The sequence below is a fragment of the Neofelis nebulosa genome, chromosome 3 (assembly GCF_028018385.1).
Source record: "Neofelis nebulosa isolate mNeoNeb1 chromosome 3, mNeoNeb1.pri, whole genome shotgun sequence".
Lineage (NCBI taxonomy): Eukaryota > Metazoa > Chordata > Mammalia > Carnivora > Felidae > Neofelis > Neofelis nebulosa.
This window is the reverse complement of record NC_080784.1, coordinates 2,035,002-2,061,779: the sequence shown is the minus strand read 5'-3', so window position 1 is coordinate 2,061,779 and position 26,778 is coordinate 2,035,002. Positions and strand designations below refer to the sequence as shown.

Sequence of the window (26,778 nt, the reverse complement as noted above, 5' to 3'; positions counted from 1 at the left end):
AAGAGAGAGCAAGCATGTAAGTGGGGGAGGGGCAGAGAGCGAGAGAGGGAGAGAGAGAATCCCTAGCAGTCTCTGTGGTGTCACTGCAGAGCCCGACCCGGGGCTCCCTCCCATGACCCTGACATCATGACCGGAGCCAAAATCCAGAGTAGGACGCTCGACCAACTGAGCCACCCGGGTGCCCCATCTAAAAAGGGAGTTCTTTGAAAACAAGTTTTGTGTAATTAAATACCGTGTGACGTGCATGTGGCTAAATGGTGTGCAGACCAGAAATGGTAACGGGGGGGGGGGGGGGTGGCACTAGACAAGACTACATCCCCACATATGCACCTGCCCCACAGAAGGCTGTGTCGGTAATTATTGCTTCAACATTCAAGTACTTTTTCAAATTGCAGAGCCCACCCCTTTCCCTTGTGTCGTGTCTCATATAATATGTACCTACTCTTCTTTGATCATTTAATGTCGCCTTTTTAAAAAAAATTCACTTTGCAGCTGACTTACCAGCATAAAATCTAGGCCAATATTGCAGTCCTCGTAAATGCTTATAAACTGGCAACCCTCTACAACTGATTTAAATATAACGTTCAAGAGAACGGTGTCACGAAAACTACCGGCAGAGAGAGCAATCTGATCTCAGTGTGTCTGAAGGTCTTCCCTCAAACCCTTTCCCTGGGAGAAGTGGGCTCTTCCCTTGTAGTCACTGAGAAGGTGCTGAGGCAATTGACTTTTACCGCCGACTTCAGATTGATTCTAAAGCAACCTGCTCTATCTTCCTACTTCCATAGGCTGCATTATGTGAGCTCTGCAGCACGCATGCACCCTTAAGGGGCACAGGAGGAGCCGGAGCCCATTCTCCCATTTCTTTGCCAAACTGTCCGTCACGAAGGACAATTTTAGGGTTTGCAGTGAGTGCCGCTCGCCCCTCCCGTAACCTCATCGCTGCCCGGATGTAGCCCGAGCTGCCCTGAGGAGCGGCCACACGTTTCGGAAACAAGACGTCCTCCTTCCACAGCCACGGCCGTTAACGTGGCTGTGAGGCAGGAGGATGGGAGAGCCGTGCGTCCAAGACGGAAGACCTGTGAAGACGCATCCGCTTCAGGGGCTACAGGCAGGGGGGATTTGAAGAAAAGAAAAAGTCTACGAGTTGGCATTTGTTCCCGATCAGCGACTCTAGCAGCAGTGGGAACGTGACTCAGCCCTTCCCCCCTTCCTCCCGCTGAGCCGCCCTAGCTGCCTTCCTTGCTGTTTGTGCCCTTGACACCAGCGTTCCCTGCCCCGGGCCACACTCGAGTCACGCAGGGAACCCTCAGAGGCAACCACGCATCGGAACGTCCCGGCGCGGGACCGGGTCTCCGTATTTCTAAATACTCCCCAGGCGGCTCCGGCTAGTGAGAACCACGGTGGACACCCAGTGTTTCCGTGAACGGGCCGAGAAGGATGGCCGGACCCACTGGTGCATGTCCCCGACCGGGGCCACCTCCGCGTGGGTCCAAGTCACGCCACGCCTGCTCGCTCAGCACCACGCGTGGGAAAACTGGATGTGTGTCTGCGAGCTCCTTGTGGCCGACGCTCCCCAGATCCTCATCTTTCTTTCCGCCTCTAAAATCCAACTGTCTTGACATGCTTGTAATCGTCATCCCCTCACGGCCAGACCGCACAAGCAGCTCACCAAACACTTTCTGTCCCTAAACAGTACGGAGGTTCCTCAAAACAAACTTAGGATCCAGCAATTCTAAAAGACAAAGGCAAGGTCCTGAAGAGATTCTGTGCGTCTGACAGCATTACGCATCGTGGCCTAGAGGTGGAGGTAACACACGTGTCCATTAAGGGATGAAGGGGCAGACTAGATGTGGTCGATTCATACGACGGACTATTACACAGCCTTAACAAGGAGGGAAGTTCTGTCACGTGCTACGATATGGCCGAATCCTGAGGGCATTCTAGAGAGTGAAAGAAGTCAGTCACAGAGCAACAGATACTGCATGACCCCGCTCAGACCGGGAATCTAAAATAGTCAAACTCACAGAAGCAGAGAGGAGGAAGGGGGGGCGGGGGCGGGAAGTACCTGCTCCTGGGTGTGGAGTTGGGTTTGGGAAGATGGGAAGAGATCTGGGGACGGGTGACAATCACCCTGTTGGGTGACTGTGAATGTATTCCACGTCCCCGAACACACACGTTGAAAAGGGCTCAAAATGATGAATTTTACGCTGTGCATATTTTACCAACAAGACAAAATGCCTTGTGTCTGTACAATGCAGCCCATGTCATGCTGCCAGTGAGATGCTCTGACCCCTTCAATCCCTGTACTTACCTCTCCACACTCCGTTCGCGTGACCAGGAACATATTTAAACTCCCCGTCTGGGACTCGGCAGTAAGAACACGGTGGGACCTGTGCTTCCAGTGTGATCCCCACAAGCTTTTGGCTTTGTGCCACTGCTTGGTCACCTACGCCCCTCCGGGACGCCGTCCCGTGTTACACAAGGCCCAGCGTGCCGTGATTTAGCCGAGAAAAGGCGTCTCCCCCAAGGTGGACCAGCTCTCAGGGATGCGCCCTGGCTCTCCCCTGAGTTCCTCCTGGCTGCTGACTGTCAGCACCAAATCCCTGCTGGCCACAAAATGTGGCTTAAAGATGCACACCCCTCCTCTGTTCTGGCCCATGTCCCCTGTTCTGAGGCGGTCACAGAAGGGAACCGGCACCACAGGCACATGGTGATCTAAAGACGTCCAGACACAGCACGAGTGCAGGTGAACCGCCAAAGTCCCAGTGACACAAAAGTTGACGGAATCATACGTTCACTGGACGCCACTTTAGGCCTGCTTCCTGGTGATTGCTCGGGGTGATGGAGAGCGCCACCGAGTGGAACAAAAAATAACGCACGCCCATCCACACGAGCCAGTTCGCTCTCTAGTAAGAAGTAAAGATAACCTGGTTTGCATATTTCTGAGTAAAGAAAGGCTTGTTTAGAACGGCAAGTTAGAAGCAAATTTTGAACTTGATCACAGTGGAAAATAGCTACTCTTTTACAACTAAATCTGTATTTATAATCTCACTGAAAAGAAAATTTTTTTTTGCTTCTGATTTTCTTTAAAATTTTCTTTTAATACTTATTTATTATTGAGAGAGAGGGACAGAGTGTGACCAGGGAAGGGGCACAGAGAGAGGGAGACACAGAATCGGGAGCAGGCTCCAGGCTCTGAGCTGTCGGCACAGAGCCCGACGCAGGGCTCGAACGCACAAACCACGAGATCGTGACTTGAGCCAAAGTCGGACACTTAACCGACTGAGCCACCCAGGTGCCCCTAATTTTCTTTAAAAGAAATCACAGCTTTATACAAGTGGCCTCTTTGACTTTCCAATATTATTCTTTAAGCCAATCAAATGGGCAATAGATTCACTGGCTAAAGGTCTGAAATAAATTAGGAAAAATTCAAATTCAAGCCTAAACCATCCTTGTGTTCCCTAATTCAGCCCCGAGGGCTGTGACAGCCCAGGACCATTGGTGACCTGGGAGAGCAGCTTGGCATCTTTTAGGCCATCGCACAGCGTGGGGGAGACAGCATGGAGCCACGAGTAGGGTGTATTTTCTCACTTGCTGTTGGATGTTGAATTTCTTCAACACTCCACATGTCTTACAGAAACACTGGCCCCTTTTCACGTAAGCATGATCCACGTCAAGTGACGATGGCCAAAGAGAGCACTGACTCGATTGTGTCTGTGATGTGGCATAAAAAGGAAATCTCCACAGGAAATACGCTGTGACGGTAATTTGGAGCTTATGGCCATACTCAGCATCCACACCCCGGTGCGCACTGGGCTGGCCCGCAGTAATCTGCTGTCTCAAGTCGGGTGAAAGAGCTCGTAAGAACCATAAATGAGGAGCTCTTCCCTTCCTCAGATCCACTGAGAGCAAGTTTTAGTCACAAGAGAGCAAAGGCGAGAGGTGCCATCTCACACACGTATCAATGATGCCAACAGCTTGACGATTATTAATAATAGCTGCCTCAGCAATTCAACTGTGGAGATTTGGAGCAAACGTGTTCTCACCTACAGCTTCCATAATGTCTACAAACTATTTAAAATGTTCACCACATCTTACTCCGTTCTTGAAATTAGGACGCGCAAAGTCACACACTTGCTTAACCCGTTTTTGCGGTGGGGATCCCGTCTGTGAGGTGCAGAGCGCCACCCGGCCCGGGGCGTGCCCGCCGTGTCTGATCTGTGCAGTCACCGGGGCCGAGCTGTGTACTCTACCTAGATCCTCCTCTGCCGGCCCCGGAAAGCTGATGCCCGGCTGGACCAGGTCCCCGCCCTCTTCCTCTGCAAGAGAGAGAGAGAGTCACTCTTTAATACATTTCAGGAGTGGATGGCAGTTAGCTCAGCGCGTCCCCAACACTCCGCACCCCCAATGCCCAAACACGAGAGATTCGTGCCTCTTTGCTCCAAGGGCACTGCTCAGAGGTCCCTGCCAAGCTGTAACCTTGGCACGGGTGCCCCCTCTATGAACACAGCACTGGAACGTGGTGCACGGCTGTCCCGTGCAGGTGTCCACCCGGGCAGGGCGTCCGTGAGTCTCCGCTATACTTTGGGTTTAATAAATAACAGGTAATAAATCTGAGCTCTTCTGCAGATTTATTAGACTTCGTCTGCAGAGTCGGCCACACTCTGCTTCCATCCCCCCCCACCCCCCGCCACCTCCAGCCCCTTGAATCCTGGGCGAGCGTTGCACTGCCCAGGATGACACTATCTCTCTTGTCCATGAAGTTCTACACTGAGGCTCCTTCAGCAATATTCAAAGCCTGCAGTTACCGTGTTCACGCCTAACGTTAGTTAATCTTAAGGTCGACATCCCAAACATGAAATCTGTCTCCTTCTGTTGGGAGAACACGTCAGGTCACTGGCACTGATGTTCAGTTGCTCAGTGGCATGTACTGCAAAAGCAGACAGCATGTGCCTGCAGTGACATCATCGACATCATCATGTGGGGGTAAAAGGTCTTGGGGGTCATCTAGCACTGCCCTTCCTGCCCAGATGGGATGGCAGGGCCAGGGAGATGCAGGGACCTGGGTTCTTTACCCAGCTGGCCCCCGGGGCACCGGATTAGAGCAGTCTGCTGCCCTAGCCTCCACCTGGGCTGCGCCGGGGTCCCGGACCCCCACACCCAGTCAGAGGTGAGAGGCATAGCTGGCTCATCTCCATATGGAGACAGGCAGCTTCAGGCAAGGGCTCTTCTGGCAATACATTACGTATGTAGTAAATACATACTTTGGCACATATCCCGTAAATATAATTTTTCCACGTGCACTTATGCCGGCTTCCGGTGTTCGTGAGTAAGTTTTAAGGCAAACAAAATATTCCACGCTTAGATCCTGCTAGTAACGTTAAATATGGTTAACCATGCTGTCATCTGCAGAAGGATTCATTCTAGTACATTGTGATCAAACCCACATGGGCTGTCACCACCTTCGGTTCAGCAAATCAGCATTTTCCGTTTACAGGACGTTAAGAAAGGCAGATGCAAGGCTGGCAATGAGAGATGGTCCCGAGGCTACGGGCACTTCTCACGCAAACCTGCAGTGGAATTTCATGTTATGGGATCTTCCGGCCGTTGCTTGAAAAGTGACATGTGTTATACTTTTATATACGAATGGTGTGTGAACTGGGTCAATCAAGTATTTACAAGACAGCTCATTAAAGTCATTTAACGTGATTTGACCACGCCCCATTTTCCCACAGCAGCAGCCACTTTGTGCACTTTGGAGCTGTGTCTTCCTGCTCGTGACTGGTCTGCTCCAGAGCTGGCCCGTCAGATGAGCACGTTAGGTATAACATTAGACCAGACATGGCTGTGCTTTCGTCTTTTTAGAACTAGAATGCAACAGAATGCACACTTCTAATTAAATATAGTTGCCATGGCGACCGTGGTCACGCAGCCCGCGCGGCCAACTTGGAAGCAGTCTGCATTAGTTGGGGAAGAATGGAATTAGGAGAATAAACCAAAACAGCCAGCCTCCACCTGCAGACCTCGTTCGCCTTAGCTCAGACACACACGTACACAGCAGAAAGCAACAAAGGGCAAGCTTCCGCAGAACGGACTGGAAGGGTGAGTGGACACTGAGCCGGCTGTGGAAATCAAACGCACGAGAGGCCGGCCTGCAAACACACCAAGCACACGCAGGCCGCCGACAGAAAGCTCACACGGCACTCACAAAGCTTTAGCCGCAGCTGAACACGGGCCTGTCGCATTATTTCGAGAACATTCCCCAGATGACGGTGAGTGGGTTTGAAGGTCGGTCCTGACTTTTTTTTTTTTAATATTTATTTATTTTTAAGAGAGTGAGAGCACGAGCAGGGGAGGAACAGAGAGAGAGGGAGACACAGAATCTGAAGCAGGCTCCAGGCTCTGAGCTGTCAGCATAAGGCTTGACGCGGGGCTCAAACTCATGATCTCGAACTGCGAGATCATGACCCGAGCCAGAGTCGGACGCTTAACCGACTGAGCCACCCAGAGCCCCAGTCGGTCCTGACTTTTAAAGGTGGGAATGATTAACTGCCGACTTTGCCTCTGCTCTTGTCCTTTATCAGACCAAAATTGAACAAGGCCTAGAAGCAGGTTAACCAGGCGAACCCTTCACAGTTAGAAAACTAGGATATGGGTTGGGGGTAAATGCATTCAGGCTTTCTGGCTCTGGCTTGCCTCCCAGCTGATAAGGCTTCGCTTCAAGTGGGTGTTGGCACAAGCAGTGGTTCCCGTCCCGCCTCACCCAACCAGGCCTTGTCTTTCAGCTTAAATGTGTTTTCACCGTATCTGCACCATCTCCCAGCCGGAACCTGACCCAGACGGCAGTGCCGCTGAGATGCACGGGCAGTGCCTGTGCGCCCGCCGCCCTGCCGTCCCCAGCATCTACCCTGGGCGCCATCGGATGTGCGACGGGCGAGCTAAGGGGGGCGGGCCACACCGTCCTGCTCGGACACCCGCTCTGACAGGCCTTGGCTTCGATCCCTGGGCCCGATCCAGGGACACCTGCACGCACGTTCTCTCGGGGATCTTTCTTCCGGCCCCGTCCGTGCTCGGGAAGGGAACCCTCTGCCTCGCCAATGTCACTAAGGCAAATGTCACCTGAGAAAGAAGCGTGGGCAGCGTGTTGGGCCAGCGTCCTGGCTTTGTGCCTTCCACGGCCAGGAGGGGCCAGAGCGGCACAGGCTACGAGAGTGAGAGTGGTACTCAGTGCTAGAAATGAAATGCCCATCTGACATCAAGTGAAAACGTCCGTCGCGGTTTCTTAGCAAAAACAGAAATGTGCCGGGGCGCCTGGGTGGCTCAGTCGGTTGAGCGTCCAACTTCAGCTCAGGTCACGATCTCGCGGTCCGTGAGTTCGGGCCCCGCGTCGGGCTCTGGGCTGATGGCTCAGAGCCTGGAGCCTGCTTCCGATTCTGTGTCTCCCTCTCTCTCTGACCCTCCCCCATTCATGCTCTGTCTCTTTCTGTCTCAAAAATAAATAAACGTTAAAAAAAAAAAAAACCAGAAATATGCCATAGACTGAAAAGTTTTAGAAGCCCTCCACCGACATATTTGCACGCATGTAACGAAGTCGGTCTTCACTCCCATGATCCCTGAAGGGACACCCCTAACTTGGGGCTGTGAGCCTACAACCTCTCTGACTAGACTCACCTCATGACTTATTTTGCTGTCATCCTGAAACCCAGATGAGTGCCATCTGACACGGGACCCAGTTTCTGCTGCCACCTTGGGGCGAATCGTAATCAGGCCTTTGTGTGACCCTGCGTCAGTCATGCTTCTCCAGAGCCAACACTTAATTCTGCGTGCACGAGGCGTGTGTCTAAGATGAGCACCCCACACACTTGGGTGTGGCCACTGATGCAACGCGACATGGGCACGTTCCCTCACGTCTCTGGAATCACCTGCGGACAAGGGAGGGGTCTGAGATCATTGGGGGTGACACTCAGTAAAACACAGGGCATCATGGCCATTCCATCAGGCATCATGGCTTCTACCTCCCCAGTCACCACAGGAGTGGTGTCAGCACCGTAAGACTCGCTGGAAGGGAAACTGAGGCAGCATAGCATCTGCCCACAGCCAGTCCTCACAAGCAAGATCAACTGGTCGCAGCATGGACATTGTCCAACAAGGAACATGAGGCCCAGAGAGGCTGAGTACATGACCTGAGGACACACAGCCCCCGGCATCTCCGACTGGTTCTGCTCTCTCTGTCATGTCTCTGGGTCCCTTCATGCCTCCGCCATGACCTGTGTCTGATTCAGAGGGGCTTCTGCGCTGACCTTCCTCAAGAGGAAGCCCAGTGTCTTGAACTGGTATTGGAATGAGGTAACCCCCCCTGAACAAAGGGGCTGAAGAGGTGAGAGAAATGATTCTGGGTGGGGGAGGGACACTTAGGCTCAAGGGTGCCCAGGGAGACAAACTTCAAGAAGTCCAACATTCACGGAAGTCGGTGGACACCTGCTCATTTCTGCTATGATGGATGCAGAAATCGGGGTCTGGGGAGGGTGGGTGATGTCCCTGAAGAGTCCTGTCGAGCCCAGCCTCTGGCTCTGCAGTTCAGGGATCTCTCAGGCCGCGGCATGGGGGCAGCTGGTTGGAGGCGTGAGCCATGAGTGACCCCTCATTTCATAAAGACCTGACCTGTGAATTCTTACTGCGAGGCTCAGAAAAGACACATGTGTTCAACCTCTGGGTTTTAAACCCTTGGAAGCACAGGTACAAATTACACCTTTGGGGAAGGGAATAGTTGTCTCTGAATCATGCTAACTCGGAATCTACAATAAGGAACAGGAAAGGCTTCAAAACAGTAGGTAGAAGGGAAAACAATGTTTGTATATGAAAAGGGAAATTGCTCATAAGAAAATATTGGATTTCTCCGCATAAAGGAATCCAACACTGCATTACCTCATAAACAACAAGGAAACAAAATGCCACGTTTTTATCCACTGTGCTTGGCACTCTGCCTCATCTCCCACTCCGTGCAGTGTGTGTGTGTGTGTGTGTGTGTGTGTGTGTGTGTGTGTGTATGTGTGTGAGCCCTGCAGCTCCCCAGTGGCGGCGGGAGGGCAGACGTGTGTCCTGACCAAGCTGACAAAGGCCCAGAGCAGTGAAGCAACCCTCCTGTCCTCACCAGAACCGTGACTCCATGCTGCATGTTGGAGCACAGCCCTTTGGTGGGACAGCCCCATTCCCAAGTGTGACCCATGCAGAACCCCAAACTACAGAGCAGCACTAGGGTGGGAAGCACGTGAGGAGGGCTGTCCCCTTCTGAGCCCTCTGCGCTGACACCCACGAGGCTCCTCTGCACAACCACAGGGTTGAAGGGCACATGTGGCAGCCCAAGAGCAGCCAGACATTGGAAGCTGACTTCACCTAAGTGTCTGAAGAAGACATTCACTTTCTTTTATTGCAGGGACAGGAGGCTTTGCTCTGATGGGAGTGGAATTGGAAGATGTGCTGTTATGTCTAGGTTTCAAACTCTGGCTCATGTCCCCAAAGGCCATGCATTGCCCCCACATTGTGCTCAGCTGACCCCAGGTCTTCCCTTGGGGTCAGCCCCACTACAGGGCTGTTCTGTTCCTTCTGAAGCCCAGGGGCCCATCCCAGCTCACAGAGGCCTTGTCCAAGTCATGGGGCGCCTTGCCCTCGGGTACTGCTGCCTCTGTCCATCCAGAGCCTGCAAACTTGTGCTCTCTCACCGTCTGGGCCCCACCCCCCCGCCTTCTCCACCCCACCAGTGTCAGCCTCCCTCCGGAACGCCACCTGCGCATTGATTAAGGGAAGGGGCCAGGCAAGGAGGCTGGCGGTCAAGTCAATGAGTCTCCCTGTGAAGCTGAGTTTCCTGGCCATGTGGCTGCGGTCAGGAAACTCCTCATAGACAGAAAGGGCACAGCACAGGGCCTTGCAGAGTCACTGGTGTTACTGGCACGGGCGCAGTGACACCCCCAGAGTGCGAGGCGGTCCCAGGCTTCAGGCATGACAATTGGCAGCTGCTTCTAGGACCCCGTGAGCTCCACTGAGAAAGTGAAGTAACCACAAAGTTCAGCAATCCAACAGTCCGCCCAGTTTCTAGAGTCTTCCAGTCTTTAAAAGTTTACTTTACTTTAAAAAAAGCATACTCAAGCCTACATTTTAGCCGTTTCCCTAATGACAGGATTTGAAGGCTGCTTAAATTAAGAATTCATTTCTGCTCTGTTAGGACAAAGACACTGATTAGCCTGAATGCTCGCTTCCCCTTCTTCCATTCACAGCTGTGCCATCAGACGCTACCATAGTGATTACTAATGGCTTTTCTTTGAAAGCCATAGAAATGCTCACGATTTTATTTTGGACCAAGGATCAAGTCTCAGCAGAAGCTGCCCCTAAAGTCTGCAGAATTTTCACTAATAGTTACATGTCACCTAAGTCAGGCTAAGAGAACAACTCAAAGTCACTAACAAGTCAATCCCAACTCTGCCCAGGATAATAAAGGCTCTCAAAGCAGGAGACAGCTGAGCAGCCCTTGTGTGGGCATTAGCACTCACAGCCCTGGCTTTCAGGCCTGTAGGCTTATCAAGTTAAGTTCACCACAACCCCACCACTGTGCACTCACATAAATCACAAGACCATCTTCCAAGGAGTTCAGTTACAACCAACTACAACATCCACTTAACGTTTGCATTTCTCTTGACTTGGGGGAAAAGATTTAAAAATGCTGAAGTGAAAAGCAGACTGTTTCTTATTTAAATATCTGAAGGCTTTGAGATGAAACTATACCTGTCTGCTGTGAAAGTTGAACATAACTCACTTCAAAAGTGACATTAATTATGTTTTATATAATATGTTTGAAGTCTACATTCCAAATGCATGCAGAGTTAAATCTTTTGCACCACGTTCTGTATTTAATAAAGTTTTATGCCAAAGTTTGCATGAAGATTTGTCCATCATGTTTAAACTGGAAATATTGTTTTACAGACAGAGTGAGGGGCATTTTTATAAAGCCTAGAAAAACCTGGCCTTCCTCCCTCAGGTTATTACTGCCCGTACCTACATTACATGAAAGTCTCAGAGACCAGCATGAACACTGTGGGGACCAAAACTTGTTCTTTGTCTCTGACGGGCAGCTCATTCTGACACTGGCTCATGAGGAGTCCCTAGCCAGGGCCGCCGCGTAATATACAGGACCCCCCGTTACATTTGAATTTCAGATAATCAAAGAGTAATTTTTTTGTTGTTCTGTTCCATGCAGTATCTGTTGTTTATCTGACACTCAACTTGCAGGGCACTCTGCTAAATCTTGGCTTGATTCCCCCGAGGGGCTTGTAGGAGATGCTCAGCTAATTCCTATACTTGTAACTATTGAGACGCTCAGCCTCTTTATCCAACCAGTAGCCCTGGGTGTGGGACTCACAGCTAACTTACCGAGGGCCACGTATTAACCCACTGAGCTGGCGGGGCCACTCTAGCTCCAATGAACATCAGTACCGCTGTCGCCCTCATTATCTCGCCACCTCGTTTTACCAACAGCCCTGGCATTTGCTGTGGCCTGAATTCCAACCTATGTCCTCACCCTGTTAGTAAGTCCAGACTACATAACAACATGTAATGACCCACCAAACCCACGCACGCCACAGAGTTAACCCAAGTCCATGACCACTCACAGGAGCCCTTTCAGCTGCTCTAATGACTTCAGGACTGGCAGGATGATTCCACCTCCACTCAACGTCACTATTGAGTCTGGGATTAACAACCAATCTATTAACCCTAAATCAACGATGACGAGATATCATCTGAGAAAGTACATTCCAAGGCCCAGGCGGGTTCATTTCATGGCACCAGGGGCCAGTCTGGTGGGCAGGCAGGGTTGAGAACCACTAACTTAGTGGAATGAACAAAAGTAATTCATCCAAGGTCCTGATCCCTCCCTTTCCTTCTCTAACTAAAGCCAACAGAGCTGGCATCCAACCCCCCACAGGTCAGCTGTGGCCAGCGTTCCTGGGCTGCAGGGACACCCAGCCCAGCCCCACAGTGTGCAGGTGCTCCCGGAATTATTGGCTTTGTGTGAAGCTGGGGAAGGGGATCCTCTGCCTGTTACCACCTCCTCTCCCTCTCTTTGTTACACCACCAGCTGTCTGGAGAGGAGTTTTCTAGGCATTTTAACATTAAAAGAAGCCATGATATTAACTTTCAAATACTCTTAGATTGTGTATTTGGCATGTTGTCTTAATCTTCTATACCGGGTGACTATCTGGTGTCTCGCTTTGCCTGTTCACCCCCCGTAGGATGACTTCCACGCCAGCTGGAATGGGCTGTCATGTGCAGGAGGGGTGAGCAAGGGGTCTTTGCCCTGGGTTTTGCACGAGGGACTGCAGGGAAGCGGTGACGCTCGTTGCTTCTCTAAAAACCTCAGCAGCCTTGGCTTTTGGGTATCTGATTGCAGCAGAATGGTTCACTATGGCACAAAGTGTAGACCGTTAGAGACCTTGCAAGTACTTGAGAGATTCCTGATGTAACGCTTGCGGGAGAAGCATTGCTCAAACCCTGCGTCCTTCGAGGTCCCCACTTTGCTCAGAGGGCAGACTGGAGGCAATTTACCATGATGCTGATTGGGGACCGTCGCTGACTGGAGGGATGACAATAGTGACATTTTGTCATCCTCTAAACCTCCTGGGCTTTCCAGATCTTGTCCACCGGCCCACAGTCTTTTATACGTACGAAAGAAATGATAAAGACAGTTGCTGTTCCACAGTCTCTGGTAAAGCCTACGTCTGAATTTCTCCTTGTTCACTGGAACGAGATGGTCTGGACTGAAGACAGCAGGGCAACAATACACAGCTTCTGTCCTCCTCCGCCAAACACCGGTGTCTACTCAGTGCCGTCCTTTGCGCGTACGGTGGGAGAATCAGTGCTCAGGAAGACGCCCACAGAGAGCGAGCCACTGGTCCGCTCGGCTGGCCGGTCTGTCTCTGAGCGCCTGCCACGTGTGGCCGTGAAGCCGGCAGCTTGTGTGGCTCCTGTTGCCACAGCTCTCTGAGGTGCCAGCGCACGGTTCGGCACAGAAAACTGCTTTCCAGATATTTACGGTTTGTAGGTAACGTGAAAAGGGAGTAGTTCTGTGTGTTTTCTTACCTTCTGTCTGCAACACACACGTAGGGCATCCTGGCATCTAAAGCGGCAGCTTTTGAGCATAACTCTGAGAATGGGTGCGCCCGGGCTCCCTGCAGACCCTGAACACGGTGCGGCGGGGGGGGGGGGGGGGGGTGGCGGGGAGCAGAGATGCCTCACACTGTGCATCGGCTCAGCCTGTGGCACCTGCCCCTCGAGCTCCTTTCCAAGGAAGGGGTGAGGTGGTAGTTGCACGGATGGCATGCCCGTGGTCCCTCACCCACCCCAGACTGGAAATCCAGGCCCCCAGCCCCTGGCGCCCCTTTCGCCCGTTATCTCAGACAGTCAGCCTGCTGTCTCACTCACTCTCTGCCTGCAGTTACCTCGCCTTAGAGGAGGGTGCTTGTTACCTGAACACGGAAACAAGGAGGGTGATCTTCCGGGGTTTTTGGTAACTAACCTAAAACCCTATAAGGCACGGCTGACATTTAACATTGTATTAGCTTCAGACCCACAACATAGTAAGTCAATATTTGCACGCATGGCCACGCGGTGGCCACGGCAAGTCCTGTTAGCAGTCGTCACAGCACACCGTTGCAGAAGTCCTTTCGTGAGATGAGCACTCGTACGAGGTGCTCTCTTAGCGACTTTTAGACACGTGACACGGTGTGACTGCCCACGGTCACGGTGCCGTGCCCGCGATACCTCAGCTAGAACAATCTCACGACCGCTCTGTGTGGGTGCGGAGACCAGACAGGCCCCAACTTTCTCTCTGTCTCTGCGTTCCCCCTCCCTGTGCTGCATGCCAGCATCAGCCACCTGTCTGTCAGCCTGAAGCTGTGCAGACACTCGGGAAAATACTGGGGAGACAAGTGGGTACTGGCACTACCTCTCCCTGGCTTCTGTGCTGTTCTTAGGCGTTCATGTGCCCACAGTCTTCAGTATCATCCTTAGGAAATTCCTTTCTGGAATTGAAATCCGGGCTCAGAAAAGAGCTATGCCCAACTCGTTCATACTAAAATGTAAATGGATGCCAGGAAGCCTTCCCTGAATGCTTGCTCTGCATCCAGTTCTGCCTGTGAGTAGCACCAGGAATTGTGTCCTTCCCCAGAGCCACCGGGCGTCGAGTGTAGCCTGTGATGCAGTGGCCTTGAGTCTTCAGCCACTTCCACCCCACCCCACCCTGCACAACAGCCACGTGAGGCCTGGGCCCGTCGGGAAGTCCTCACCCTGCCAGAGGACCAAATACCTCTAACCGCATCACGTGCTAGTCCTACATTATTAAAATTCCCCCAAAGCGTCATTGAAGAGATGATATTTTCATGCGTACTATTTCACTGAACCGAGTATTTTCCATCAGCATTGCTGCTTCCTTGTTATGTACGAACACAACACCTGTGGACCTTCAGGGTTGGAAATTCCCACCCGGCAGACACCTGCTGACCGACACTGAGAGCTCGGGGCCACGGTCTGGAGGAAACTCACACAAAAGCATGACTTCTCTACAGTGAAGGGAGTTCAGAACCCGCTGATGCACCAGCGGGCGTCCTTCACGTGGGCACAGGACGGTCAGACTTCACCGGGAGAATCACCGTAAAAAATGCATTGTCAACTCCAGTAACGGTTCATGATTTATTATGTTTTGCTGTTACAAAGACTTGAATAAACCCATAATTGCATATAAAATTTATTATATAAATCTATACATTAAAATATTTCATAGCCAAAAGGTCATATTTATTTTTATTTTCTGAAAGAAAGCAATTTCAAAGGTTTGATTTGTGGGTGGTTGTTTCAGACCCCGAATCTTTGTAAATACCCACTTTCAGGAGTACTTAGCCATAAAACTGAACTTTGATCTATAGCCCCAGGCCTAGCTGTTGTTCACTATTCCTCTGGGTATTAATAACAGTGAACACCGTTTGTTAAAACACGAAGATGAGACTGATTACCTGTTACTCGCTGACAAATCGTGCCGAGGGCATCGTTCCTCCTGCCTGAATACATCCCGCGTCACGGTGACTAGCAGGCGGCCTCTACCGCACCACCGAGGTGGCTATTCGTTGTCAAAGCCTCGGGTTCCGGATCGGTTCCGGTTTAACAAACTCTGTGGCCCCTGACCTGGGACTAGGCACAGAAGGACGGGGTCACGCTTTGGCGGCCTGGTCACCCAGTGTCATTCAATCACCCAAAGGGCCTGTCCTATGGGCTCCCCGGCGACACCAGGCAAGTGGGGCAGCACTGACAGCCGCCGGGTCCGTCTGTCCCCTGGTAGCGCATCCCAGATCAGCTGCCACAAATGCGCGTGTTCTGACACCGTGCCGTGGAGGGACGGTGCTCACACGGCGGGCTCACGGGCAGCGTGTCTGCCTCAGCAGTTTATGTCCTCTAATGGGAATCCGGAACATGACAGGCTTCCTCCCCCGAGGCACGGAAACCTCAGGAGCTCAAAGGCTGAGCAGCCACCAGACCTGAGGTTTCTGTCTTCCACCTCGGGGACTTGAAGCTCCACCTGCCTGGGTCCAGGTGTGCAGTGCGCACTCCCACCTGGGGGCACAGCTTCCCGGCCCCTGTGGGGTGAGCGCAGACCTGCCCAATCAGGCGGGAGCATGTCCTAGCCTCCATGACTGGGGTGAGTAAGCTGAGCCTCGGTCCCCCGTCTGTAAGATGGGGGCAACATGAATGTCAAAAGGGTGTGTGATTTTTATTATTATTTTTTAGTTTATTTATTTTAGAAAGAGAAAGAGAGAGGCAGAGTATGAGCCGGGGGGCGGGGGCACAGAGAGAGAGAGGGGGACATAGAATCGGAAGCAGGCCCCAGGCTCCGCCGAGCAGTCAGCACAGAGCCCGATGCGGGGCTTGAACCCACGAACTGTGAGATCGTGACCTGAGCCGAAGTCGGGCGCTTAATAATGGTGGACTGAGGCACCTCAAAGAGATGAAGTGAGAAAAACCTACGTAACATCCCCGAGCAGAGTAGGCGACACTAACACACCCTCAACGTCCTGCCTTCTCCATGAAAACCCAAACAGCTCCCGGGAGAGGCTATGCCTGCGTCCCTTCCTTTCCAGCATGACAGCTGAGCCACCGAGGGAGGTCTCGGGCCACAGCACGGGGTCTGGGTAGTGAGGACCAGGGGACACTGGAGGAGCAAACAGGGAGCGGAGATCCTGAAGATAAAGACTGTGTATTTGCTGATTTTCTACAAGACACTCGAGCCTTTAAAGGCTCACTCTGTCCCTTCATCTGCGAAATGGGCCAGTGTTTCAGACCACACCCGTCCGTCAGGAGTTGAACTTGGGTGCTTTCAAGAAGGACCAGGGAAGCCCCAGCCCCTCTGCCCTTGGGACACGGGGCCGCTGCCAGGTTTCATTAGCTGTCTCCACCAAAAACCGTTTACTCAATCTCCTACTCGGCTACATGCTGTCCTTCTCTTCTCCTCTGAAGCGGCGTGGTCCTTGTATCTCTCCACCGCTCTCCCGCAAACTCTCGAGAGGTGTGACCGCTCTATGACACGGGTTCTGCACTTGAGGAACAGCCGCGTCCTGCCTGTGCTTTAAGGTGCAAGACCTCAGCAAAAGTCTGTGATTCATTAGCTGTGTTTATACTGCAGAGCAGGTCTGGCTAATGAACCTAATCTAAATTGTACTAAAAAGGCTTATGATTAACTGCCCAGATGAGAGAAAAGGAGGACAAAAATAAGTTTTTACTTATTTTACAAAAATAAGGATAACGGGGCCACTGCATTATAATCATCCCAATTTTAAGCTCCTTTCTAAAGCCTCCCGTCAAGGCATACTCTTCAGTGTCCACATAACCCGTATGGCTCCAGACACGAGACTGTGGGAGTGTCTGGGGTTAATGTATAATGTCCGCCCCAACTTACTCTGTGTCACCAACACTCGGCATGCCATTTCCTTAAGGACACGGCAGCCGTGGCGGCAAAATACAGTTGCGACGGGGCAGACGTCATCCAGGGTGCACGGTGAATCGTGAAGGGGACACACCTGCTTTCTGGTGCAGGGAGAGTCTGGGTGCAGTCTGCAGACCTGGGGTGAGTGCCAGAGTCTCGGAAACCACACCACCCTCAAGTTCTGGTGCATCATTTCCTCCTGAAAACCCTCTGAGATTCCCACAAATGTGCAAATCCCCAGGTCATCACACAGGAAGCCTGCCCCCTACTGATGCCTTGGAAACGCCCCAGGCAAGGAGCCACCCTCCTTGCTAGTCCCTGTGCCCCAGGCTCTGCAGGCTGGATGGGAGGCTGGCTGTCCCTGCAGGTGCCGGGGACCCACTGGAGCCAGCGCCAGGAGGGAGGGGGGTGTGGATGCAGGAACCCAGACCAGCTGCTGGGGGACAGATGGTCCCAAAGGTGCCTCACTCCTCTGCTGGGTGACCATCCCCGGTTTCATCCATACACTGGAGGGTGTGTGGCCGTGTGGTGGCTTCCAGGAGCCATGGGGCTGGGAGGAAGCCCGGACAAGGCAGGCAGACCTGTGACTTGGCCGTCGGAGTTAAGTACGGAAGCGTTAATCTCGTGGAGCCTTCCTTATTAACTACAAGATACTTTATGGGGCTACTGTGAGCTATTGTGAGAATCATAAAAAATGATATAAATCGCTTAATAGAGCAGACATTCCATAGATTCTACCATTATATCTATAAATTCTTTAAACAGTAACGCAATGAGTTTCAGCACGTGCCAAACCACGTTTTAGATATAAGAACTTCATAAATGAAGCACCAAAACCAGGGTTGAGAACCACAAACATCATGCAGGTTCCTAACAGATACTAATAACTGATGGTAACGAGTCTCAGTTCGGGCGTGTCTAGTATCAGCAAGCAGATCGCACGGCTCTTCACGTTTCTCTAAGAGGAAAACTATGATCTGGAAAACCAAGTGCTCTGGACTTAAAAGTGTCTTTAAAACCCACGTATTCTCAGGCACATACCTTGTAATAGAACTAGCTTCCCCCAAACTGTCAAGGTGTCAGGGGACAGATACCACACAGCCACAGGGGCCTCTCTGTTTTATTTTTATTTCTTAATATTTTAAAGTTTATTTGTTTTGAGAGCACGAGTGGGGTAGGGGCAGAAAGAGAGGGAGAGAGAGAATCCCAAGCAGGCTCCGTACCGTCGGCACAGAGCCTGATGTGGGGCTCAAACCCACGAACCCTGAGATCATGACCTGAGTTGAGATCAAGAGGTGGACGCTTAACCGACAGAGCCACCCAGGTGCCCCATCGTCTCTGTTTTCTGAAGGCTCGGTTACTTGGAGTCCCGTCTCGAAGACGTCAGCAGCTTCCTCCTGAGAAGACAGACCTGATCCCAGCAGATGTGCGGACGCTGAGGGAGGGGGCAGAGCTTCAGGACCAGCCCCGGGCATCTCCTCCCGGCCATTCTCCACACTGCTGGTGACATTCTACAGCCAGGCGATGGAGACAGAGCAGCCCAGGGCGACGGGTGGTGACGTCCCGCAGCCGGGGGATGGGGACAGAACAGTCCAGGGTGACAGGTAGTGACGTCCCATGGCCAGGGGATGGGGACAGAGCAGTCCAGGGAGAGGGGAAGCCGGAGCCCAGCTGATGCTCGGCACATGGAGGCACCCTAAGATGAGTGTAATTCTCTGGGCCAGCTGAAGAGTTGAAGCCTTTAAAATTCATCTTCTAAGAGTTTAGTGCCTTACAAATAAAATCCTGTAAAACATAATCTAGCTTTGACTTTTATTCCTAAGATTTTTCTGGAAGAAGTCTTTGCCAGTGGAAAGAAAAGGATATTTCCCGTCAGGCCTGGTGCGGGAAGGGCCTCGCCACCCAGTCACCCAGCTGCTCGTGTGCTCGCGCACCTGTGCACGGACAGTGTGGGAACGCAAGGACACTAGACCCCGGGCAGATTGGAACACACTGCTCAGCTTTTTAACAAGAACTCTCTTACTTGGCAAACTGTTTACAAATGATACAATGGGCAGCCACAGCACCCGCTGACCTGGGTATTCGCTTCAACAACTATCTTCTCTCCTGGTTTAAGTCGTTTCAGAGCAAGGGGTGAGAATACATTTGCCCCGTCCCTGTTTGTGCATAGTTACTGCTCCGTAGTAACGTGTACTGAACACAACAGAGGGATGACATCCGTCTCCTGGTCTCTGTCCAGGAAGCACGGGGCAAACTCACGTAAGTCACGTGCCGGCTCGAGAGCCAGAAAGCCCTACATTTTGAAGACTTGGAAACCCCCGCCCCACCTCACGGGGCTTCTCCCATGATCGAACGGTCAGCAGGGAGAGACGCGGGCTTAGCACAGTTTTGCTAAATGTCCAAGTTAAGTGTCTGCTCACCGCAGAGCGTCCTTGGGAAATTACCGTCCCCACACCAGCACAACCCAGTTTAGACAGGCACCTGAGATACTTCCATGATAAATCCCAAGCAAATAATTACAGCTTCCAAGCCTTCCTTCCAACCAAAGTTCTGCTGTCTGCACCACCTGACTGCAAAGCACCACGGAGTGCAGACACCCATCAGCGTGGGCCGTAGGAGCTGTGGATGAGGCCCCAGGAAGAGACTCTCACAGAACCAGTGACTGTCTCCATCTCAGGGCTGGCCAACCTGACGCATGATTGGAAGGATGAGGGGGACAGAAATCAATGATTTACCAAAACGATGATAGTGTTCATTGCTTTCAAGAATCAATACGCAGTGGAAGGCACAGCTTTCACTTTTGCTTCATGAAGCACGTCCCCATGGAGTCAACTCTGTCCCCACCCCTTTAACGATGGGTCTGCTTTTCGGTCACCCATTTACAGTTCCTTAATGGCTCGCCGTGCCTCAGAGTTCTTGCATGCAGGTGGCAAATCCTATCAGCTACTCAGGGCAAAGCTTCCTCCTGCAAAAATGTGTTTTCGTCCAGAAAACAGCTGGGGCACAGGTGATCTGAGCAGGGGCTAATTATCACTCGAATCAGCTTCTTATTACATGTGCCCCTTACAACTCCCATTTGTGTTTTTTGGTGACTGAGCAAAGCTTAGGAAGTCCCTTCGGTCTGTGAAACGGAAGCTCGTTTTAGACTCATTGACTCTGACACCCTCGGTCACCCAGGTCACCGGGAAGAACCCTCCCGCTTACGGGCGCCCACCTCACCGGGAGCATCACTAGTCTGGCTTCCCCTTGGGTTCTTGGGGCCATGACTTGGTACTACAGGTCCTGGGAGGTTATGCACTTCATCGTCCCAGCGTCATTTGTGGATGCGGGTCAGTACATATCGTCTGGAGGGACTGCTCTGTGAGTCCTATTTGGGCTACGGTGCGTCTGATGCGTCTGACGCTCGATTTCGCACCGTGCCGAAGCTGTCCTTCCTTCATCTGTACCTGGCTAGCAACTCATCTGTGCTGAGGAAGATGGAGGGAGGAGGGATCAGGCCTTCCTGGTCAGCCACGTAACCGAGCAGGATGCACGTACACGGACAGAAGAGAAACAGAGTGAGCGGTCTTGAGGCGGAAGAGTGGCCAGGGATGGTGGGCAGCTGAGGGCTCACCCAGGCAAGCTAGGAGTCAAAGCCGCGGTCTCAATGTCTTGAAGAACCTTTGAAAATCTTCTAGAAACCACTCGCTGAGAAAACAGGCTACGCCTGCATACGTCACATCTCACGTGAGCTGAGGAGGGTCTCGCAGCTTGCTAACACCTGCTTGTATCCTCTGGGATGAAAATCCCCAGGGGAGGGAGGCCTGGAAACCGCTCCCAGGATGCCACCTGGAGCCCCCGGCAGAACAGGAAATACACACTGTCGGCCCTGAGTCTGTGAACCCATCATAATCCACATACGTGAGAAAGGAAACGAGCCAGCTGTTTGGGGTCCACGGCCCCCTGTGCAGATCGGTACACGGGTAAAGTGTGAGACACCGGATACCAGGTCAGACGGGTGCTTGGGACAGACTGCTGTGGCCCCTGGTGCTCCAGCTTTCAAGCCGTGTGTCCGAGCCAGAATTTCAACACAAGAGCCCCATTCCTCAGTTTAAGAGCGAGTGGAGTGGGGGATCTCACAGGGGATGTTTACAGACGGGGGCGGGGGTTAGAACAGTGTGTGGGTTGCACATGCAGCAGGAACGTGGGGGGCAGCCAGCGTCCCCCAGGATACCCGCCATCCACACATTTACCACAAAGTGGTCAGGGGAGCGGCATTTCTGCTACATCTGTCTGGTATTTTATGTTGTGTTTGCACCTGTCGCTCGGTCCAACTACCCAATCTAAGCAGATAGGCTGGGTCTCCGGTCATGCCTCCTGTGGGCAGATACGCATGCGTCCTGCCCCTCAGGCACGAAGATCTGGGAACCCCTTTGTCCACCCCACACCTCCTCCAAGGAACCCACCCAGTGGAATGAACCAAATCCTCCTAGAGGCAAAAGGCTATCAGTCGAGCACATGCAGGAGGAAAAAGGCAAACTCTGCATACAGTAGGTGCTCTATTCTGCATGAATTACCTAAGACTAAGCCAGTGTTTATGTATATTGGCTTCCTGAGCACCACCAGAAGCAAGCACATTATGATGCATAGTGTCACTTAGCAAACATGGGCAAATAAGTTGGGTGAGAACACACAGCCTTACGAATAGGGTCCTCCTCAAAGGCACGTCAGTGGGAGGCAGACTGACTTCTCTGGAGTGTCACTCGGAGAGTAACGAGACCAAATCTGCACCAGGGGAGGGATCAGGAGGAAGCGTGTGATCAAAACACCAAGGCTGGTCTCTGCGGAAATTAGCTGGACTCAGCCAAATACACGTGCTGGCTCAGCTAAACTATACAAAATTAAGGAGGCCATAAGGGAGTAGATCAGGGGACATTCTGAAAGCACAGAGGACAGAAGGCCAATTATTCACATTATAAGAGTAGATTTGTCTCTCAATATGGGGTTTATTTCTATTTCAGATTTTTTTAACATTTGTTTATTTTTGAGAGAGAAAGACAGAGACAGAGCATGAAAAGGGGAGGGGCAGAGAGAGAGAGGGAGAGAGAGACAGAGCATGAGTGGGGGAGAGTCAGAGAGAGAGAGGGAGACACAGATTCTGAAGTAGGTTCCAGGCTCCAAGCTGTCAGCACAGAGCCCCACACGGGGCTCGATCCCACGAACCGTGAGATCGTGACCTGAGCCGAAGTCGGACGCTCAACCGACTGAGCCACCCAGGCACCCCTCTCGATACGGGTTTAAATGTGTAAGGGGAGGGGCGCCTGGGTGGCGCAGTCGGTTAAGCGTCCGACTTCAGCCAGGTCACGATCTCACGGTCCGTGAGTTCGAGTCCCGCGTCGGGCTCTGGGCTGATGGCTCAGAGCCTGGAGCCTGTTTCCGATTCTGTGTCTCCCTCTCTCTCTGTCCCTCCCCCATTCATGCTCTGTCTCTCTCTGTCCCAAAAATAAATAAACGTTGAATAAATGTGTAAGGGGATATTATTAGGATTGCACTGTTTTTCTCACATGGGTGTGTTTGTAAGTAAGGCTTCAGGATGATTTTTAACAAGCACCTGAATGTCTCCTCAAAACCTCACTATAACGAATCAGAAGCATCTTATCCCAAGACACAAAGGCACAGTGTGCATTCACGGGAGCGTCTCCCGTCGCGAAGGTCGTGAGGATGGCTGTGGCACAGAATGGATGATGCTGCGGTCTGTTCTTTAGATGCTGCCCGCGCTGCCCCCGCCCGTCACAGCTGGAACCGAGCGGCGACACCCTCTTTTGAAGAATGCCTTGGGCCCCTAGTGCTTCCATTATTCCAAAGGAAGATCGACCAGCTCTGTTGACTGTGAGATCAGACTTTGGAAGAGTAACTACAGACAATATTTTTCTTTTTAATGAAGAAAAGGGACTGCTGAGATTTTCTGCAGAAAAACAAAAGGAACCTGCAAATTGAATCTTTCCACTTGGTTAGCAAAAGTAAAAGTTCTATAAATCACACACTAGAAATATCATCAAATAGTGGGTGAAAGTAATTCATTGTGGGAAACATTTCCTTGACTTCCCGGTGCCAGCAGAAGGCCACCCCCGTTCTTCCATCAGACAAGAGGGTGCTCTGGACGTACCCCTGCCTGGCTTGCTGGGGTGGATCGGAGATGGCCGGGAGCCCGGAAGAGACTCGGGACAGGCAGAGACTGTCCAGGACTCGGGCGTGGGATCCCCCAGCGGAGCGGATGGGAACTAACCCCTGCCCTCTGTCGATCCACCTAGAATATCCAGCAATCCATCAGTGGTGCTCCTTTCAAACAGAAGGCTGGGGCAACAAGGACTCCTGTCACTGTGATTCACCCCCGATACGCTCTGCTTTGCACAGACAGGATATTTACTTGTTGGGAATAAAGCAGCATCAGGCTAACCTATATGATTTCTTGGAGATGCCACTGAGTCAGCTGAAACCGACTTTCTGAGTTAAATGCATTCGGCCACAGGAAGCCACTGTTTATTGACAACTAAGGGGGGGTGGCGTGTAGGAGACGGACAGACCAATTTGTGCTCAGTGAGTTTATACTCTGGCAGCAGGATGAGGCCAGGACGGCGGCACCTGACACAGAGCTTCACTGTGTTACCAGGGCACAGATACAGTGTGACAACACACGTCTCCAAGTAAGTAAACGTGTATGACGGGCTTCGTGCTGCTGAGGGAATTTCTGAGTCACAAAAAAGATCATTCAGACTTTGTGTGGGTCTGGGTAAGCGGAGAGCAGGCGCCCCAGGGCCCCTCTCCGAGGGCTCACTTGCAGCCTCGGTCCTGAAATGCTTTCTAACGGGCTGTTTTTAAAACTGCGGCCAGTGACGCCCTAGTGCACGTTCAATTCTGTGGCCTGTGGCCAGAACTGTGTTTAGAAGCAGAACACAGAGCAGGGCAGGGAGGAACAGAAGGCCCCTCGTGTAGTGAAGGAGACTGTTGTTTGCGGAACTACTCTCCTCTGTTCTGGGGACACAGGTGTCCTGTGAGCTGGCCCCTGCTGCTGTTCTGGGTCCTCGGGGAACAGGCATCTCTTAGCATGCGCCGCAGACCAAAAAGCTTAAAGGCTGGGGCAGCTCCGAGAACACGGATTAGGTGCCCATCATGCAGGGTGGCCTCCAGCCCGGTTCGGGGGTCCCTGAGGTGCACGTGCAGACGCTGCACCCAGTTCTGCACCCAGAATAAAAGCGGCTCCTATTTCAAAGACATCCGTGAATCAAGTCCATTATACTCAACACGTGGCTGTGACCCCACTTAACACGGGAAGAAACCTGCAGTCTGGAGAGAGCGGTGACGCAGACAATTGTCAGGGGCAACCTGGCCCCAAGCGTGGCCCTCCTCCTGCGCCATAGGCCGAACCCTGAGCAGTCTCTGCCCGTTCCCGGGGCCTCTGTTGGCTTCTCTGGGCCCCGACCATGAGGCGAACCACTTCTCTGCTTCCCTGGCCAAGAATACAGTGCGTATGGCGTTCCCTTATTTTTGAGGAAATTATCGGGAGGAATAACACGGTTTCTTGAGCATAAGATCGTCAAGGCGTAATCCGCACAGAGAGCAGCGCACGCAGCAAAGTCACCGAAAGCACTGTGATCGGGACAGGGTGCCCTCGATCACCCCAAGAAGTCCCTGGGCCCCCGCACCGACCTGCAGCCCCCGGCCAGCACGGATCTGGTTTCACCTTTTAAAGATTGCAACATAGATGGGGCTGCACGGCGTGCGCCTTTGAGTCTGGCTTCTTCTGCCATGTGCGCGAGGCCATGGCCATGCATGTGAGGCTCACGCTGCTGTTGTGCGTGTCCCACGCTCCCTCCTCTCTGTGGCCGCGCAGGATTCTGCCGTGTGGACAGACCCCAGCTTGTTAGCCACTTGCCCAGTGAGGGACACATGGGTGTTTCCAGATTTTAGCTGTTACGAATAAAGCTGTTATAAGCTTGTGAATCACGGATGTCACGTGGACCCAGTTTTCACCGGGTCAGGGAGGCACCCAGGAAAGAAAATGCTGGGCCGTGTGCAACATGCGTGCTTGGCTTTTACCGGACCAACTCCAGACGTGGCTGCCGCACGATGTGCTCCACGAATGGTCAAGCTGCCCCCCTTGGTGGCGTAGCATCCACGATGCAGCCATCCTAACAGGCTGGGACGAGCGTTCTTTTCAAGGAGAATCTTAAACCGTTGGGCACCTTTCAGATGGCTTTCAAGACGTGGCCACTAGTCCCACATTTGTCTGATGCCATGGGAGCCCCTGGCTTGTTTCTGGAATGGCCTCACAGACACGCATGAAGCTGAGAACCCGTGAGCCGGCCTGACCCAAACCTGGGGGTGGCCGGGCGCTAACACCGCTGTGAAGGACGCGGCTCGAGGCAGCAGCAGAGTATTCGTGCTTCCCCTCTCGTCAAATCTGCACTGCGTGCTGTGTACTTCTCAGGTGTGTGCGTGTCAGGTGTCGGAGTCAGGTGCTGCTCTGCCCTCAAGGATGAAAAGCAGTGAGCACAGACACGGTCTCCGTACTGCTGGTGGCCTCTGCCGTGGCTGGTGGTCCCAGCGTGAGAGAGCAGGGTGGCTCCAGGAGGTGGCCTCCAGCCACGTGCTGGCTGTCCTGCCCTACCTTCTGCTCCATTGTTCTTGGAAGCAGGGGCAGCCTGGCCGGGGTCCTGGGGAAGCTGAGAGCCTGTGTGTGGCTTTCTGCAGAGTCTGCAGCTGGACCCGGACCCATCTCTGCCCCCTGCAGACAACACGTGTCGGGCCTCACAACTCCGACACCTTGCACGACGGAGACAACTGTTTCGATTAGGCGTCCTGCCATTCTGCGTGACGGGATCACTTCTTAGCCCTCTAGGACGTCATCCCCAAGACGGCGTCCTTTCTGCCTCAGCAGCTGGGTCTGACCTTATTCTCCCTATTTTTGCCGCATCTGCTCTAAAAAATAAAGTTGGAGAGGTTCCAATAACGTGTAAGTCAGGCGACGCCGTTCCTTGCTGAAGACAAATACCAGATATCCCAAGTGATGTCCAGTCATCGCGGGGCTGACCTCCCCCATCTGCACCTGCTACCCCCTCCCACCTCACCCCCTAACCCACCACCAGGCTGGCGCCCTCTTGGGGCACAGCTCCGCCCCAGGTCCCCACGCGGCTGCTTGTGGGGTCTTCTGCCCACCAGCTGCCCGTGGCCGGGTCACCTGCCTACAACCGCGCTCAGCTATGTGCTTCTGTGGTCCCCTCCAGGCACCCCACTGTACAGACCAGCTGTGGGTTTGCTCCTCCCGTCCCTCGTATGGCTCCTGCCCTAAACTATAACTTGCCATGAAAGCAGGGAGTTTTTAGAGTCTTTTGTTCTCTGTGTTACATTCGGATTCTGGCACAGAGCGGCTTGCAAGTACATGCTTGTGAAATGAAGTTTTAATGAAGGAGTTCACGATGCGGAGCTGGACACAAATGTGGGTAAAGCGGCAAATCTCTAGAGAAGCTCATTCAACCGTCACAACCGGCGAGGCAGAGGAAGAACGGGAGGCCTGGACAGTTGGATTCGCCCACGTTCACTGAGCTGTAAACCACAGAGGCTGAATTTGGACCCGGAGGTGACAGGCACACGGGGGCCACCTGAAGCCCCCGGCTTTCCCCTGAGCATGTCACCTGTCACGTCTTGCCGCTCTGAATGAACCCCTTCCCGTCCAGAGGAAGAGGCTTCTTGGTCTTCGTAGAAGGGACGGGGAGGACTTAAGG

The 26,778-nt window shown here is 52.6% G+C and overlaps 1 protein-coding gene across 11 annotated transcripts in view; it reads right to left on the bottom strand.

Annotated features, from left to right (window-relative positions):
• Window positions 1–26,778, bottom strand: part of DLGAP2 (DLG associated protein 2) — a 791,131-nt gene that overhangs the window by 169,604 nt on the left and 594,749 nt on the right. For 6 of the 11 annotated variants that reach the window (XM_058719822.1, XM_058719819.1, XM_058719818.1 and 3 more), the window contains one exon: window positions 4,254–4,319. The exons of the other annotated variants lie outside the window; for them this stretch is intronic. In XM_058719822.1, the coding sequence (XP_058575805.1) occupies window positions 4,254–4,319 (66 nt within the window). The remainder of the gene's footprint in view (window positions 1–4,253; window positions 4,320–26,778) is intronic. 11 annotated transcript variants of the gene reach the window in all.